Raw genomic sequence first — 16,818 nt, 5'->3', positions numbered from 1 at the left:
ACAAACAGTATACTAGTTGAGACAAAGCTACAAATTCTTAACTAATTATAATGTCAAATTTGATCATTCCAACACTACTATTAACTATACAAAACAAACCACATAATATAAGACAACGACGTACAGCAATCTAATTCTTGTACGTCACAGTTCACCAGGGCCGCCGAGGGGCTTTAGTGACCCTGAGGCAAAACTGGAAGACGAGGCTCCCTGCAAGCGAAGCGAGCAGAAGATTTTCGCGACCACGCCTTTTAGATTAGTTTTAATTCATTCATTTGTTTAAAATGTTTTACGATTAAGGCATTTTTTTTACTTTTAATTAATTCCATTTTAAAATGAAATTCATCACTTAATGAGTCCCCATAGATCTCGAGGCCCTGGGGGCGATATGCCACCCTTGCCCCCCTCTCGACGGCGCTGCAGTTCACTAAAACGAATTTATCGATTTTCACATACTATATTCACGGTTCTGTTATTCTGAATACACGGGTAAGAAAAATATGTCGCAGACCTTTCATCATGATAAAATTAAACTACATTTGGACCTTTCATCATTTGGTAAGTAAACCTGGTTGAAGGTGACATGATCTTTATCAAGGCGCTTAGTCTAGCTTAAAGAAGCTATTTTGAAAACAGTGGGCTCTGGCGAACCTCGAGTAGATCTGAAAAGCAAGAATAAGTTGATATTCATCGTCAGTTTTGCTATTCAATGATTTCTAATGTGGTTTTAGTAGAAAAAAAGCGATCTTATTGAGTTTTGCTTTTGAAGGAGAAAGTCCATGAAAGACTGCTGGACTGTCGATACAGAAAATAAAACTTATATAGAGCAAATAAAACTTACAATATATATGACATAATATCAAACTATTACACCACTATCAGATTACAGAACAAAACAAATTAGACAGGCAGGCTACCCAAGGCATATGACATTATTCTATGTAAAATGATCTGGAAAATACCAGAAGCCGGAGTGCATCGACAAGTTGTTTTTTACATCTTAACTAATACCTTGGTGAAACAAAGTTGCAATCTTCTTCATCGACATTAGCCCTGCCACCCTGCCGTAGTTTAGTTATAGCCTTAGGGCTAACATTACTATCGATAAGCTTCTACAGTTTATGGCAATTTCTGTTCTGTGATAAGGGAGAAATGAAGAAGGCTGTAATGAGGTCATATTTTTGGAACAGAATACAACATACAAGACAAATACCTTTCATAATTTTTGGAACAGAATACAACATACAAGAAAAATACCTTTCATAATTTTTGGAACAGAATACAACATACAAGACAAATACCTTTCATAATTTTTGGAACAGAATACAACATACAAGACAAATACCTTTCATAATTTTTGGAACAGAATACAACATACAAGACAAATACCTTTCGTAATTTTTGGAACAGAATACAACATACAAGACAAATACCTTTCATAATTTTTGGAACAGAATACAACATACAAGAAAAATACCTTCCATAATTTTTGGAACAGAATACAACATACAAGACAAATACCTTTCATAATTTTTGGAACAGAATACAACATACAAGACAAATACCTTTCATAATTTTTGGAACAGAATACAACATACAAGACAAATACCTTTCATAATTTTTGGAACAGAATACAACATACAAGACAAATACCTTTCATAATTTTTGGAACAGAATACAACATACAAGACAAATACCTTTCATAATTTTTGGAACAGAATACAACATACAAGACAAATACCTTTCGTAATTTTTGGAACAGAATACAACATACAAGACAAATACCTTTCATAATTTTTGGAACAGAATACAACATACAAGAAAAATACCTTCCATAATTTTTGGAACAGAATACAACATACAAGACAAATACCTTTCATAATTTTTGGAACAGAATACAACATACAAGACAAATACCTTTCATAATTTTTGGAACAGAATACAACATACAAGACAAATACCTTTCGTAATTTTTGGAACAGAATACAACATACAAGACAAATACCTTTCATAATTTTTGGAACAGAATACAACATACAAGACAAATACCTTTCATAATTTTTGGAACAGAATACAACATTCAAGACACATACCTTTCATAATTCGACTCCAAGGCAGGTTGACATATGTTAATTGCGTACTAAGCAAACTACTTGTCTTTTTCCTAAAGTACGAAATTTATATCAATTAAGCTTGTTAAGAGCAGTTTCATGACTAAATTTGTGTTCAAAGTCACAATAACGTCAAGTCACAAAGTCACAAAGACATAAAAACATTTCAATTTTTCGTTTAATCATTCACACTAACTGTGGGACAAAAGCCTTGACTGACGCTCGATTTGTAGTCGTCTTAATGCGAAAAAAGACAAAATTTTCCAAAAAGTGAATCAGAGCACATACATAATCGCATCATTACAGCAGAACCTCCACTTTGGTACTTTGACTGTGGACATTCATTTGTCTTGTTGTTTCACACCATGAAAATATTGCCTACTCAGTTAGTACAACGATTCGAAAGCTATGAATAAATTGCCTACCCAGTTAGCATAACTTTTCAAAAGTCATATTAAGGCATATTAACCAAGCCAGTTAAAGTACAAAGTATATGATGACGACAAAAACAAAACAGTTTGACAAGTCATTAGGGAGGATTACGTGTTGTTGTCCGACCAATCAGGAGAAAGCGAAACTTTTAAGGAAATGAATATGGAACCATACCTATGTCCCATCCACTTGAATGAACTTAATGGTGCTGCACCTAGGAAAGAAAACTACGGGTGTTTAACTTTTCAAAAAAGGCCAAGATAAATCATAAATTCAAACAAGAGAGCTGATATTTGAACGGCAAAACCTAGAAATCAAACACCATGAAGATAAGAGGTACAAATTCAATGAAAGCACGAATGATTTCGGAGGGAATAAATTGACAATATTAGCATGCATGAGCGTATTTTTGGGGGCACATAGGTCACCAAAAGCAAGCTAATTACAAGGAGAATCATAGATGTGAACGGAAATCAAGTTAGTGAAGTAGCAGAGTGACAAAAAACAAAAGTAAGAAACACACCGTGTAGAACGGCAAGCACAAAGACCAATAAACAACCAAATGGAATAACAAACTATAGTCTCGTTATTACTATCTTCTCTAATGTGCTTTCCACCTTTACTGAAAGGGTGTGGATGCCGATAATGATTTTATTGATAGGGCATCTGTGCAGATAAAGTTGAAATGGCAAAGTTACTAATACAGAAGAATTCGATAAAATGGGACACTTAAATACTTAGATCGTAATAGAATTCCAAGCAATAGGGTGAAAAGATAAATAAGTTACCCCCATGGTTCTTTCTGTGCCCACATTTTGGACATATTGAATTTCGTCCCGAACTACCACTCTCATCAGATCCTTGACAGTGACAGCTATAAACAACATGTACAAATAATCAAGTTAGTGTATTTTGTACCAGAAAGTTACATATGATATACGATAACAAAGATTTTTACAAACAGTAACCAGTTTATTTTTTTTAAATGTTTTGCTTCTCGTCTATTGTCTTGTTCCCGATGTTTTTCCCCCACTTTTATCACTGCTAGACTTGGGAAATCCAGCAGACGACCTACTTAGGGATCTTGCCTTCTTAGCAGCTTTTATCACTTGGGGTATCACGAACACCCACTGGTTAACTGTGCTACCTAAACGGCAGCAACCCCAGTGCACACTCCTTCAAATCCGTGTGCAAAGCTTTAGCCACTTGCTGTGACAGCGTTGGTACTTTTTCCAGATGGTCGAGAGATGACAATGTAAACCATTTTGGTGACCTATCGAATTGCCCTTCGAAGAAACTTACGGTATCTGTAATGAAAGTCCTGTAACTATTGACAAGACAATGACTTGACGTACTATTCAAAGGAAGAGGTAGCCATTGGGGGAGGGGGTAGGTGGGGGGAGCTCATTGCCGTGTCATTATTTGATTTGATACCAATTTAGACGAGGATACTTTACAAGTATGTAGAAGTCGAATTGTTAACTAAATCTATCGTAAAAGCTGAGAAATTCCATAAAATTGCTGAAAACGTTTGGCAATCCAATGATGAAAAGACTACCGAACATCAAGAGGGTGAACAGAACATACGTGTGTTCCAATGCATTGCTGACATTGTCATTTTCACTTGGTTTATATTGTCTAATTGCCATCTCCGCAAACCCCTTTCCATGTGGTCCTTTCATCTTTATGAACTCCGTGTGATCTTGATCGTTCGAAAGCCAGCCTAGTGACATTTTTTGGGCTACCTTCATCCCAAAACTTCCCTGCGAATGATACCATAGAAAATAAAATGATTAAAACCTAATTAGGGAGAAGTTTATACAAGCTGAAACAAAAGTCAAATCAGCAGTTCCTGCAGATATGGCGGCTACACGGGTTGCTTGCTACATCAAAAGAAAAAATCAAGTCATCCGAGTGACTGGAAGTTCGTATGTGAATAATATCTTGCATATTCTTGATCCTGTTGGGCTGTCACCCTCGCAACATTTCCAATATCAATTAGACCTTATTTTCCTTTTAGAATATGGAGCTGATGCATCCCTTAGAGGAGCCCCCTGAAAATACTATTCAATAGCAAAAATATTATACTTGAACCTCTAATAATCTTATCGCTGTAGTTTATGGGTAGAGAGGCATGAAAAGAACGAGCAAAGATTTGGCAGAGTTACCTAAGCATGGCAGTGAGAGCAGTATTTGTATTGCGAATATGAAATACAAAGGAAGGTAATTTACCTTGCTATCGTACACTTTCTTCAGCGCCTCATAGGTTACAGAGCCGAGAAATATTACAGCTTTGCTTCCATTTTCCTAGAATGAAAGACAAGCATGCAAAGAAACCAGCTATACCTTACTCGCAGCATGCGATTCTCTGGAGCTCTTCAGATTCCGAAATACAATTTAGGCTATGCCAAAAAGAATTTTCTGACTGTTCAGAAGTATCAGGAAGCTACATACCTACCCTTTTAAAGCTACTTCAAAAACTAACTAAAATGTAGCTGCTAAGCCGAAAACCAATAAAAACACAAAGACCTTGTAAAATAACACTCTTCAGTGAGATAAGATGTAATTTTTATTTTGCATATGATCGTAATTAATAAACCTGCATATGCATTTTTCGTATCTCTAAATATTAGCTGAGGAGATATTGTGCATAAAAGATTGAAATAAAAGAAAAAGCTTTGCAAACATGACTGAATTTCAAGATGGCATGAAATAGGGGGGGGGGGGGGAACAAAATGGTTTAGGAACGTTTTCAATCAAAGTTTTTCCAACATCGTCTACCTACTTTTTTCCTGACATTTCGTTCCCACACTCCACAGAATACATTTTTTTCATTTTTATTTTTTTTTATTAAATTCTTATTTCAACACAATATCTCATCAGAAACCTAAGGACAAGTTATAATAAGTTAAAAAAACTTATAATGGAAGACAAAAATTTTTCAATAACATAAAAGATAAATAACAAAAGGTGATAAAATGTTCACTGAAGGAACATTAAAACTACTGACCAGAGAAACAATGAGATAAGGGGAAAATTGATAACTCGGTTTTCTATAAGATACAGTCCGAATAAGATACACGGAAGATGAGAAGGATCCGTAAACCCATATTCTAAACAAAGGCACCTGACAAAATGCTCACGTGACATAAAATTCGATCAAACATGGAGCAAAAATCTGTTAAATAAATTAGGATGATACGATTTTTATTTGTGTGACATTTTCTTAACGAAAACAAAGTAGCTTAAAGTAAAACAATAAATGCTGTAACCTTGTGTTTGGCAACCAGTTCAACGCAGACCATCTCATCTTCGCCAACACAAAGAGATCCAAAAACCTTAATGGAAAGAGTAACATATCTTAAGAGCAGGGAACTACTTTTACCGAGTTTCATATTTAAAGGCATCAATAGAAGGAACAAAACTGTGATTTTTGGGGTTTAAGTTGGGGGGAGGGCAAGATTTGCTCTTTAAGTAGAAGATTTTTTAAATTGATTTGCCAGAAGTATTTCATACAGATAAATAAATGTTTTTTCATGAAATGAAACTGAAGAAAAACTTATGAAACGAACTTTTAAACAAAGGCGCGAATAGATACCTCATCATATGTGTCAATCATGAAGAATAAATTCGGGTAAGATTGACTGGACTCCTCGCCTTTACTGTCCATTCTGTGAATAAACCAAACATTCGTAGACAAATATTTAAAAAGCAATACATAAAAAACGATAGGTAAAAACGACACAGAAAACACAATACGCAAATACGATTCATTGGCGAAATTTGTTCGAACTAGTTGATTATGAAAGTTGTCTGAGGTGAAGATTCATGTGTCACGGGAGACAGAAAAAGGGAAGGGTAGTTATTTGTCCCAAAGATAATTTGCCTCGACAGCAATCTTTGTCTAAAGCGAAAATGGACCCTGAATCAATTTGGTTGTAAAGTGCAGTTCTGAACGAATTCTAAACCTAATACTTATTTAAAACCTCATTAAAATAGTAGCCCTCATTGGCTAAAGCTTATATCTAAAGGACACCCTTTTTTATAAAAACTTTCTTATAAGAACATGAGCCTCAAAACTGGTCAAAAGTTAAAAGCAAATTAAGAACAAGCTGAGGCTGAGCTACTGTGAAATATAATTTTAAGCAACGTTTCATCTTAAAGAAAAAGGATTTTTAGCGATGTGTGGGTGCTTTTTTGGTGAATATTCAAACATGGCGGTTAATGTAGGTTGTCTCGCGCACTTTGTTGGCAAGTGAGGCCTGACCACCTCCCTAGAGCGAAAAAGCTAGAAATCGCACTGCTTACACCCTACAAATTAAGAACAAATTAAAAACAATCCAGCCTGCGATTTTCGAAAGAACTATGAACAGCCAGCCTGAACTTGAATTTACTGGTTCTTATAAAAAAGAGTATAATAATGAAAATCGCGTACCTCCGTGCATGGGGCGATGCGTATATTTTCTGAAACAAAGAGAGATGCGAATAAAAACTAGTAATATCTTATCAAAAAAGTGGCAATAAACCAGGCGCTTTCTTATTAGAGAGAGATAGAGAGTCAAGATTCAGTAGTCATTACAAGAGGAGTTATTGGAAGCAGTGGCAGTGGAAATAGCTGTACAGTACAGTATCTTGGATCCACAACTGGAGCAATTTCAATTTGGCTTCTAATGGCTGTTGTCCGACACATCGTGTTATTTAGGGCTATTCTATACAACAGCGCACAAGGAGCCTTGAAATAAAATGTAACAGATCAAAAACACGGCGTAAAATTTTGTGAAGCCCTCCACTCCGGTTGCCATTAAATGCCCCTCCTCTTGTAGCTCAACACTCAACCAGTACGACTTACCTACTTTGAGGGAGATTATACATGGTTCCACTTGGCTTTATTGTTCCATATAGTTCGTTGCACACGGCTGAGAAAAGCTCCTTTTTATTTCCATATTACATGGGCTCCAACACAAGATGGAAAGTGAGATTTTGAAAAAAGCTCTTTGTTTTGCAAAAAGTGAGGGATGGGCATGGCCACTGTATTACATGTTTCCGTCGGAGGCTCTGAATTGTACATTCTTACATACTATTCAGATTTCATTTCAAGTTGAAACAGGTTTCAAATTGATCCCGAAACAGCTTTATACAAGTCATTTTTCCACGGATGGATTTGTCAAACTTTGCTTTCACGCTAAAAGTAGCATTTGAATGAAAATAGACCTAAGGAAATCCGTGCATAAACCAAATGAGATAAACAAAAAGAGGAAGTTGATTGAGTCAACAAGGACGCTTCCGCTACAGAAATGATTTTCATGAATACCCTGAACTAAACCAAATACTACAGCCTTGCCAAGAAAAACGTAAGCTGATAGAAGAAACGCGCAGGATGGGGTTCATTTTCTATACAGCGGTTCCCTGTGAACCATACAGCACGCTGGAATGGCTCACAACATGACCCCCGTACCACTAGTGCTGTTGCGCAATCCTGCACACAAACAAAAAGTTCATCGATAAGTATGCGGAGGTACAAAACATCTACGTTGTCTGGTCTCATCAGAATTTTGGATGTGAAATGGATGCAGCGTCGAAACTAGCATGCAACATCCTCAGTATAATCGTTGTTGTTGGTGCCATCGTGTTCAATATCTGCGGAATTTACATTCTGAAAGCGGCAAAAGTCGGCCGGTCCAACCAAGTTCTTATTATTATCAGTCTAAGCATTGCTGACATTTTGAATTCGCTTGGTTTCATTTGCCAAATATCAGTTGAATTATCCGGACACGCAGCACTGGATAGTAAAGCCGGGTTAATAGTTTGGATGATCCGGGCAGTTATTTACCATCCCTGGTATACAATGTTTTATTTACTTACACTGGACCGGTTTCTTGCTTGTAACTTTCCTTTTAAATACCGGTCGATTTCTGGAAAAAACACAATGCGGAATCTTCTTATTTTTCTTTGGATATTTGGATTGATTCCTGCGCCAATTTACTGTTTTTTGGATATGGAAAAAATTCGAGTATTTTACGACCAATTTGTTTGGGTAGCATTTGACGTAATTTTTGTCGTTTTATTTGTCGTTACATATAGTTCTCTTTTCTACCGCAAGAAGCGAAGCAATCTCCAGTTTCGACATAAAGATACGAACGACGATAACCATCGATTTTTCATTGTTACGACAGTTATTCTAGTTGGTTTTGTCTTCTTTGCGATCATTCCTGACCTTGCGATGTCGATATTGCATTCTTACGCTGAAGAAACGAGCATTCAAGCGCAACCAGTTTTCGAGTTATGGTGGAATATAAACATGCTCATCGACCCATTTATTTACGTCTTCCTCCAACCGAGATTTCGAAAGATCGCTTTAACGAAAATTCGCGGTTTGTGTACGTTGAAAAGAAGGCGTAATCGTTCGCTTGGAACAGAGACGGGGCAGGGAACCGGAAGCACAAGTGATGGGGTAAACAGGAGTCACGAAGCACCACCTGCTGTACACTATGTTTCTGCTGAAATATATTGTAAAAAACCATTGAGTTTCGATAACCCCATCTCAGAAACGCCTTGATTATGGACTGTCAAGGTGGTCGAAAGAATACTGGGGATTCAGATTCCAAGAATAGCGATGTACGGGACGCCAATAAAGTGAAGATATCAAATAGAGCGAAGCTTAGAGAAGTTGTCATTAGTTGACAAAATAAGCCCATTAAACTTCACCCCTTATAACATTTATCCAAACATGGTACAAGTAATTTTTATTAGATTTTTTTTAAAAAGGGCTTGGCCATGGGGTGTGATATCTTGATATTAACATATAGAGAAAAGCACTGTTAGAGGGGTGTTACATTGAAATAGGATAAAAGAAGATGGAGCAAGCCCCTGGGAGCATAAGACTGTGTCTATAAATTTCTGCGTATATCTGATGAGCCCCCGGCTTTTTCTCAATACAGCACTGGTATTGGGTAAAGGGAGTGATCTTTTCTTGAGGAAATTGATTAATTTTGACACTTGCGGGAATTTTTTATTTATATCGTAATTATCATAATATTTAAAATCAGTTTTGGTTGCTTTTTTGTGCCTTCTCACCAGCGTTTGTTTAGCAAAAGTAACTTTAATTTTTAAAAACTGTTTGTATTGTAAAGTGTGAATCCAAAAAAACAACAGAACCCCCATTTACCACAAATGCACCGACGGCCGTCTTTCTATGCCCCACCCCCGTCTCAGGTTTCTATGACAAAGTCAGCCAAGAAAATTTTCCACAATAAGGATAAGCTTGAGCACGCTCATCTTAGTAATCCTATTCGCTCTAAACAATGAAAACCTTAGGCCCTTATCCATATTTTATCTACTGTATTGGTGTCGTTTATTCTTGTCGTTTATTCTTGTCTAGTGTCTAGCTAGTTTGACAATGAGCCAAAACTCCTTCCTAGAACCAACAGTTCACTTCCTTGTTGATGGACGTTTTTATCTGCTTCACAGGAGGAGGCAGCAGAATAGAAAGAACTGGACAGAAGGATTAATGTTTTAGTAATGAAACCCTATGTAATCAAGAGACAAACTATTTAACTTATAATATATATGTTATCGTCAATTTGCTACATAACGTTCTGTGGTTATGCAGTCGCACTAGACAATTGTTTCAAGGTAAAATGATGCAAAATATGTTTATACGTTTCACTGCCCAGATTGATATGTGGCTGAAATTAAATGAATGTGACTTTCATGCTAGACCAAGGCTAGATGACAGGCAAAAATAAGGCTGGATGGCAAAACGCTAAGAAAAGTCTGGTGACAATGTCTGTCAAGTTTATGTTCCTAAATCCATGAGATCTGTTTTTACATCTAATTAATCAAATGGTTTCTACTGTACTTCTTAGTGTCCTTTCATTCTCCATAGTAGGAACAAATTTTGGAAGTTTACAAAGAGAAAATATGGGTGAGTGACATGGTGAGGACAGAATTTGAACCCGCAATCTGGGACAAAACATTCTCCATTGCCTGAAAACTTTGTTGGGTTGGGTGACAATGAGCCAAAATAAGGCAGAGCTTTGTAACTTAAGCAGGCAGCTTGGCACCCTTTTACTTGAACTTGAAACGGAACACATTTTAACTGTTATGCAGAAACTGCCTCTCTAAATTCTCAAATCTGAATTGAAAAGAACGTTTATTTGAAACTATACAGCTAAAACTAACTACAACACCTTCTGTACCAGGTACATTGCTGTAGCTGTTTCAACGTACAGCCATTCAGCACGTGCAGCCAATGGGCATGACTTGCATCATTAGTGACCAGTTGTTAGCCCCAGCATTTCCACTGGTACTCATTTACCCACCTCAGAAGGATTGAGAGCTGAGTCGACACTACAATGCAAGTCTTTCAGATTGATGGTATTAACAGATGGGGAATCAAACCCAGGTTGCTTGCGTGGTAGCTCCACGGGCTATCCATTGAATCACAGCCTCGTCAAACTATGCAGCAGAAGCTTAAAAACCTTCAAACAGTGTCTTTGCCTTTGACAATAAAAACAATTCCCCTCTTAAAAAAATATTTTTAGTTTAGCTTTTTCTAACAGAAAGAATACAGCTTACCACTGATGCCTTTTTAACAACCTTCATATCTCGACTTGGAAGCCTTGTACAAACTGCACATGTTAAATCATATTCCATCTGCAAATGTAAAGAAAATTTTCATTTGTGAAAGGCAAATGTAGAGGTTACTTGTGTTTAGGGTAACCATTTATAACCTGATTAATAGTTGTTGGTGATTGTGACATAACTAACCATCAAATAATTACGTAGTTATAAAACATTACTTGAGGCTGTGTGATTTTGTTTTTATTTCTTTGAAAGATTTCAGATTTACTCTTAAATGTTAGGGCTGATAATGTAAGGATGAGAGGACTGCTTTGAAATTATTGAATGCATACACCAGAGTACAGATTGAGACAAATGGGTAAATAAGGGAGGATCTTATGGTGCAGGACAATGGATTTTGTGGACCATAGCTATTCTCTCTCACTCCTTCTCCACTATCAGCATCTGTAAAGTTGGAAAAACACATTACCCTCCCTCTCTTTCTTAATCCTTGTCAGCATTAAACTTGCAAATTCACAAGATTTGGTTTTAATCCCAAAAATTTGATTTTAACCACAGGCACGTCCTGCAGGCAGAAAATGTAGCTTTGCCATGATTTGGGGGCCTGATTAAGAAATTATCCCTAAGAAAATTGAAATAAAGTCAGGTAACTCACATGATGCATAATCAAATTAAGATAGACAGTTTCCTCCCAGTTGATGTGTGGGTCACCCAGCCTATTTAGAGGAAAAACTTTAGAGCAATTCACCTTCCAACATCAATATCACAACAAGTTTGAGATGTATGTGAATCCTAAATAACCTGACAGCTCACTAAATGAACTAATGTTATCTTTACATGTTTGAGATCCATTGATCCATAGAACCAAATTATAGTTTCCTTTGATTCTATTATTTATTTTGATTTTTCAACCATGAATGCTAGAGATTCAAGCATGAGACTTGGCAGCTACGCTAAGCTTACTTTAAGTCTACTTTCTCTGGGTGTTTTAACCTTGCTATATACTTGTTTGGACTATATAGCGTTGCATTTTGATAATTTCATAATCATTCATACGTTAATAATAGATCATGTCAACAGTATCATATATAGCTTACCCAGGATTACTTTTTGATTCTTTTCTAAACACAAAAACCTGATCAAAAGAAAATAAATTAAATAAATATGTTAATGCTATTGATATATTATATAATTATCTACTTAAAAATGAGACATATGTTTGCTGTTACAGGCTTTCATGAATACTTGTTATTTCTGAATACTTGAGCAAGTTTCTACATAATTTTAATCAACTTCAATAATATATCCTTAGCAGACTCAGTAGGGGCTTGGCGTTCATCTGGTTGTAATGACCGTTCTTGCGTGTAAATCCGTGCCCAGAGGGCTGTCGGTTATCAAGCATGACAGCTACTTTATGATCCTCACCGGCCAGATGTCTATAGTCCATAAAGATAATGCATAAAAGATAATGATGGGCCATTTTTCATTAATTAAATTGTCGCCAAAGTCTAGATTTACAACAAAGCGAAGTCTGAAGAGGGGGCTATATGGGGGTAGCAAAATCCAAAAATCCGCTAATTTTTATCGTATAATTGGCAAATCTGCTACTTTCGCTAAATTAGCGATCGAAAATGTAAAATCTTGTTCACCACACTTAATGTTCCCTTTAAAATTCCTGGACAAAATTTTTATAGTATGGATTGTGTTCTATAGAAAAAAGTATGGCAAAGCTATTCACTGAAATGCTATAAAGTCTTGAAAAGGTGTAAACTTCTGCACAAATCCCTTTTCCATTTTTTGCATCATAAAAAGCGCATGTTTTCCAATGTCTGTTTTGCCGATGAAAAATAATTATTCCCCTGAGAAATAGTGATAAATATACACTGGGGAAAAAGTAGGCCAAAAAAAGGTGAAAATTTATAGAAAAGTTCATAATATCAAGGAAAATCATGATGAAAGGACATACAATTTGGTTCATAATAACCAGAGTTTGTTACATATGGGATTTGTTATACTGAGGGAATTTGTACGGAGTTCAGCAGAATCCAAGGGGCCAGACAAAATTTTCTTATACCAGAAAATTAGTTATAGCCAGATTTCATATTATCGGGAATCCACTGTTAATTTGTCGTTTGATAATTTATTAGTCTTATATTGGTCTTATATTTAATCTGCAATCCTGACAAGGTGTTAAGCCTTTTTGAAATGGCATGAAGTAATAGTACAAAGGAAATATCTACATTTAAACCAACCAACAAAATCAATCATTGATAGAGAATTTCGCTTTCAGAATAAAAGAAGGTGTGCGATATTTTGCACCCTGACAAAAGCTTGTTGTTACATGGGGTTTCTTGCTTCTATGCTTCAATTTAGTTACATCAGAGATATTAAACAGGTCTGATGAGCGCATAAGCAAGAAACTTGGAAAACAGCAAACATGCCTCAAAACTAAACCTCTAATATAAAATACAATTTATCCATCGTACTAGAAGTAATCTAAAGAAATAAATAATTTCGCAAAATCTTGCATCAAACAAACTGATTTTCTTTCACCTAGCAACATTCACACCTTCAAAAATATCAAAGGTTAGTTTTCCTTCATCAATGACTATTAGGTCATCATGTTCCTTCAAAAATGTTTTGATTTTAGCCAGGATTGTACAAAAAGGTTTCTGTCTTATGTTTCTTTGTCAAAATTTACTTTTCACAGATATTGGAAGGGTAGTGACAAAAGAAATAGCAGCTTATGAATAGATGCCAATTGTTAAATAATATTCTTTGTGATTGGTTGGTTTATCTCAAAATTAGGGCACAATTAGAACAAACATGACATACCTCATCACCAGTTTTCCTTGGGTTGCATCTTACATAAAAAAGCATATCATCGTCCTCATTTTGAGGAATGACCTCCTCATCAGGGTCTAATGACATGAAGTACTCTCCAAATAAGCTTGTCCATACTGACTCTTTTACCACAATGATGAAACCATCTAAAAATATTGGAAATAATGTGATAAATTTTCAGTGATTTGAATTTTTCCTTTTGTGTCCTGTTTCAGTTTGTCAGAAAGTTTCAAAAGATATATGAACATTACAAATCTTACCAACTTTCCACTTAATTACCATCAACAAGCAGCTAAGGAAGCAACTCCCTTGGCTTAAAACAGATTTGATTCTGACAACCCAAGTAGACAATGCAGAGCATGCTACTTCAGATGCTCCATTTTCATTTCATTTTCAACTTTTTAGGCATGGTACCTCCTCAGTTAGAGAAAAAAGGATTCACAGGGGGCCATGTATTTAAATATGCTATAAGTTAAAATAACTATAATAAACAGAATATAATACAATAAGATTGAAAGAAATAAGATAAAAATAAATTTACATATAAAAAATACTGTGACTCATGCAATGCAGGATTTTATCAGCCCTTTCTCAAATATCTTTAAAGTTAGTTGACCTTTTGTGTTCATCATTTAACCAATTCTCTGGAAATATTCTCTGGACTTCCCCCTCTGAATGAGTCAGACGAAAACAATCTCTGACCAGCAGTTATACTAAACATTGAAGTTCTTAGGTTGATAATAGAATACCTTAGTGAACATGTCACTCATATAAGATGGGGCCTCACCATTCAGGGATTTGAAAACCATCTTGAGGGTTTCAAGAGCAAGTAACTCCAGGGACGCCTGAGAGATGGGGCATGAGGGGTCAACCGCCCCTGTTGCCTTTTTATAGGAGGGGCAACTGGGCTAAAGTGCCCTTTTCATAGAAGTGCCCTTGACGCCGGTCTTTTGCAGGAAATCCATGAGATTCGTATAAAATTTTGACTGTAGTCCCTTATTTATGACATCATTTCTCGAAACTTGTAGATAAATTTCTTATCTTCAATCTTCAATCGTTAACTCCTAAAGGTTATGCAACCAATCTGGAGCATTTACTCAAGGAGCATCAAAAAAAAAGGAAAATTAACTCAGGAGTAGGATTAATACCATTTCCACCCAGCGCTTATGCCAAAATTTAGCCGATTTTTAAGATACTCACAGAAGATCAAAACAAAATGACAGCTAAGTAAGAATTTTTGGTAGCTGGGAATTAATTTTTTCAAATGCCTTTTTACTTAAGCCCACCCCCTTGCCCCTTGGTCATTCTGGCATCCCTGTGTAACTCCCTGACTGTCGGCTATCCAAGAGCACAAATGATTGGCAAGGATAATTGATCGACATCCTATAATTGTTCTGGCTGCATGGTTTTGTAACTTTTGAAATTCATCAGAGGGTTCACTATCTTTAACCAAACAGGGCAGCAATGCCTTAGGTAGGGTTCTAAAACGCTGTTTTACATCTGTTTAACAGTAGATGCAAGCACAACAGGGACATTTGCTGCTATCATTGAATCTATTTAAAGACATATTTGGCTTTAAGATCAAACTTGATAACATCATCCCCCTACAATGTGGCTCACATCATCTATTAGCTGTAAATGTTTAGGGCAACTCTTTTGCTAACAATAAAGACAATCTTGTAGTAACTGCCTATTAAGTAGATACTAAGAAAAATTACTGTTTAACCGGTCTGTCATAAAGTGCTCGAGGCCGTATAGGCAGGGCTGTACACGCCTTTGGTATAGAGAACAGGACGGTAAATGAATACTATCTGGTTTGTGTAACTTAGCTCTGTGACTTTTTGATACTGTTTATCTCGCTGTTCTGGAACTTGGACATGACAGTAAGGCAACAGAAGTTGTCTTTCTTCAGTAGAAATATCTAAACATGGGCTCAGACATCTTGTGATTCTATTATGATTAAAATCAATTTAACTTCACAGAAGAATCTTCGTACTGGCATAAATGAACTTGTGAAAAGGACAAGGGACTAGCAAATGCACATTGACAAATAGCAAGGAAAACAGAGGCCATGAGGCTTGACGAAATGGAATGATTCCTGACAACTTGCCTTCATTCATAGAGCTGTGAGACTTTCTTCTTTCTTGCTGTTTTATATAGTCTTGCAAAACTGTAAGAAGATCTTTCTTTCCTCCAGCCCCGTACACCAGGCCAGAAGCAGCCATGTCTGTAACGGGAAGGAACTTCGATACTACTTCATGTAAAACGTTTTGCAATGAATGGGCTGCATGAAATGAGCTCCGAAAGAAGAGTTGTGTTGTGATTTTTATGGTAAAATTTTTCTCGAGTCAACCAACAATAAGGGGTTATGATGTGTGCTAAGGAAGCTCCCTGCTCTCGTGCCTAAAAACCAACCATGTAGCTGTAGATGTCGGCTAGGCTTTAAAGGCTTTAAAACATGAAAACAGATATTTAACAAACAGATATTTTGAACTAAATCAAGATCATGGAATTATAAATATGCCAAATTTTCAAAATATCATTTGGAAAAACTGTGGCCAGAGCGGGCAAGTTGTTGTCAAAATTTTTATTTAGGGGGAACAGCCCCCGTGCCCCCCCCCCCCCCCCTCTGCAGCTATGTGGCTGCTAAAAACTATAAAGGTTCAAATTGATCATGCTTTACAATCTTATGATTAGGAGGAACTAAGCTTTTCTAATTAAGGCTTAAGAATAGTTAAGAGAAATTTGGCAAAATCTGAACCATAATGTGACAAAGCTTTTATGCATAAGAGTAGCGAATTTATATTGTAACTAAGGGCGTGGTCTCAAAACACCCCATACCTCTTGT

General features: G+C 36.3%; 1 protein-coding gene across 1 annotated transcript; it reads right to left on the bottom strand.

Moving 5' to 3' along the window:
• Nucleotides 1-110: 110 nt before the first annotated feature.
• On the bottom strand, nt 111-16,327 carry LOC135695268 (uncharacterized protein KIAA0930 homolog). Its single transcript, XM_065214262.2, has 14 exons — nt 16,081-16,327; nt 13,962-14,116; nt 12,224-12,261; nt 11,782-11,842; nt 11,121-11,198; nt 6,979-7,007; nt 6,142-6,214; nt 5,816-5,881; nt 4,776-4,850; nt 4,131-4,306; nt 3,332-3,417; nt 2,718-2,757; nt 2,094-2,164; nt 111-662 (listed from the first exon to the last, which is right to left on the bottom strand). The coding sequence occupies exons 1-14, from the start codon at nt 16,193-16,195 to the stop codon at nt 622-624; spliced, it is 1,104 nt and encodes a 367-aa protein (XP_065070334.1). The 5' UTR covers nt 16,196-16,327; the 3' UTR covers nt 111-621.
• Nucleotides 16,328-16,818: the final 491 nt, after the last annotated feature.

The sequence above is a fragment of the Rhopilema esculentum genome, chromosome 2, assembly GCF_057945365.1.
Source record: "Rhopilema esculentum isolate cy_ngs chromosome 2, ASM5794536v1, whole genome shotgun sequence".
Taxonomy (NCBI): Eukaryota; Metazoa; Cnidaria; class Scyphozoa; order Rhizostomeae; family Rhizostomatidae; genus Rhopilema; species Rhopilema esculentum.
Note: the sequence above shows the minus strand (reverse complement) of the source record. Positions and strands in the feature narration are given on the sequence as shown.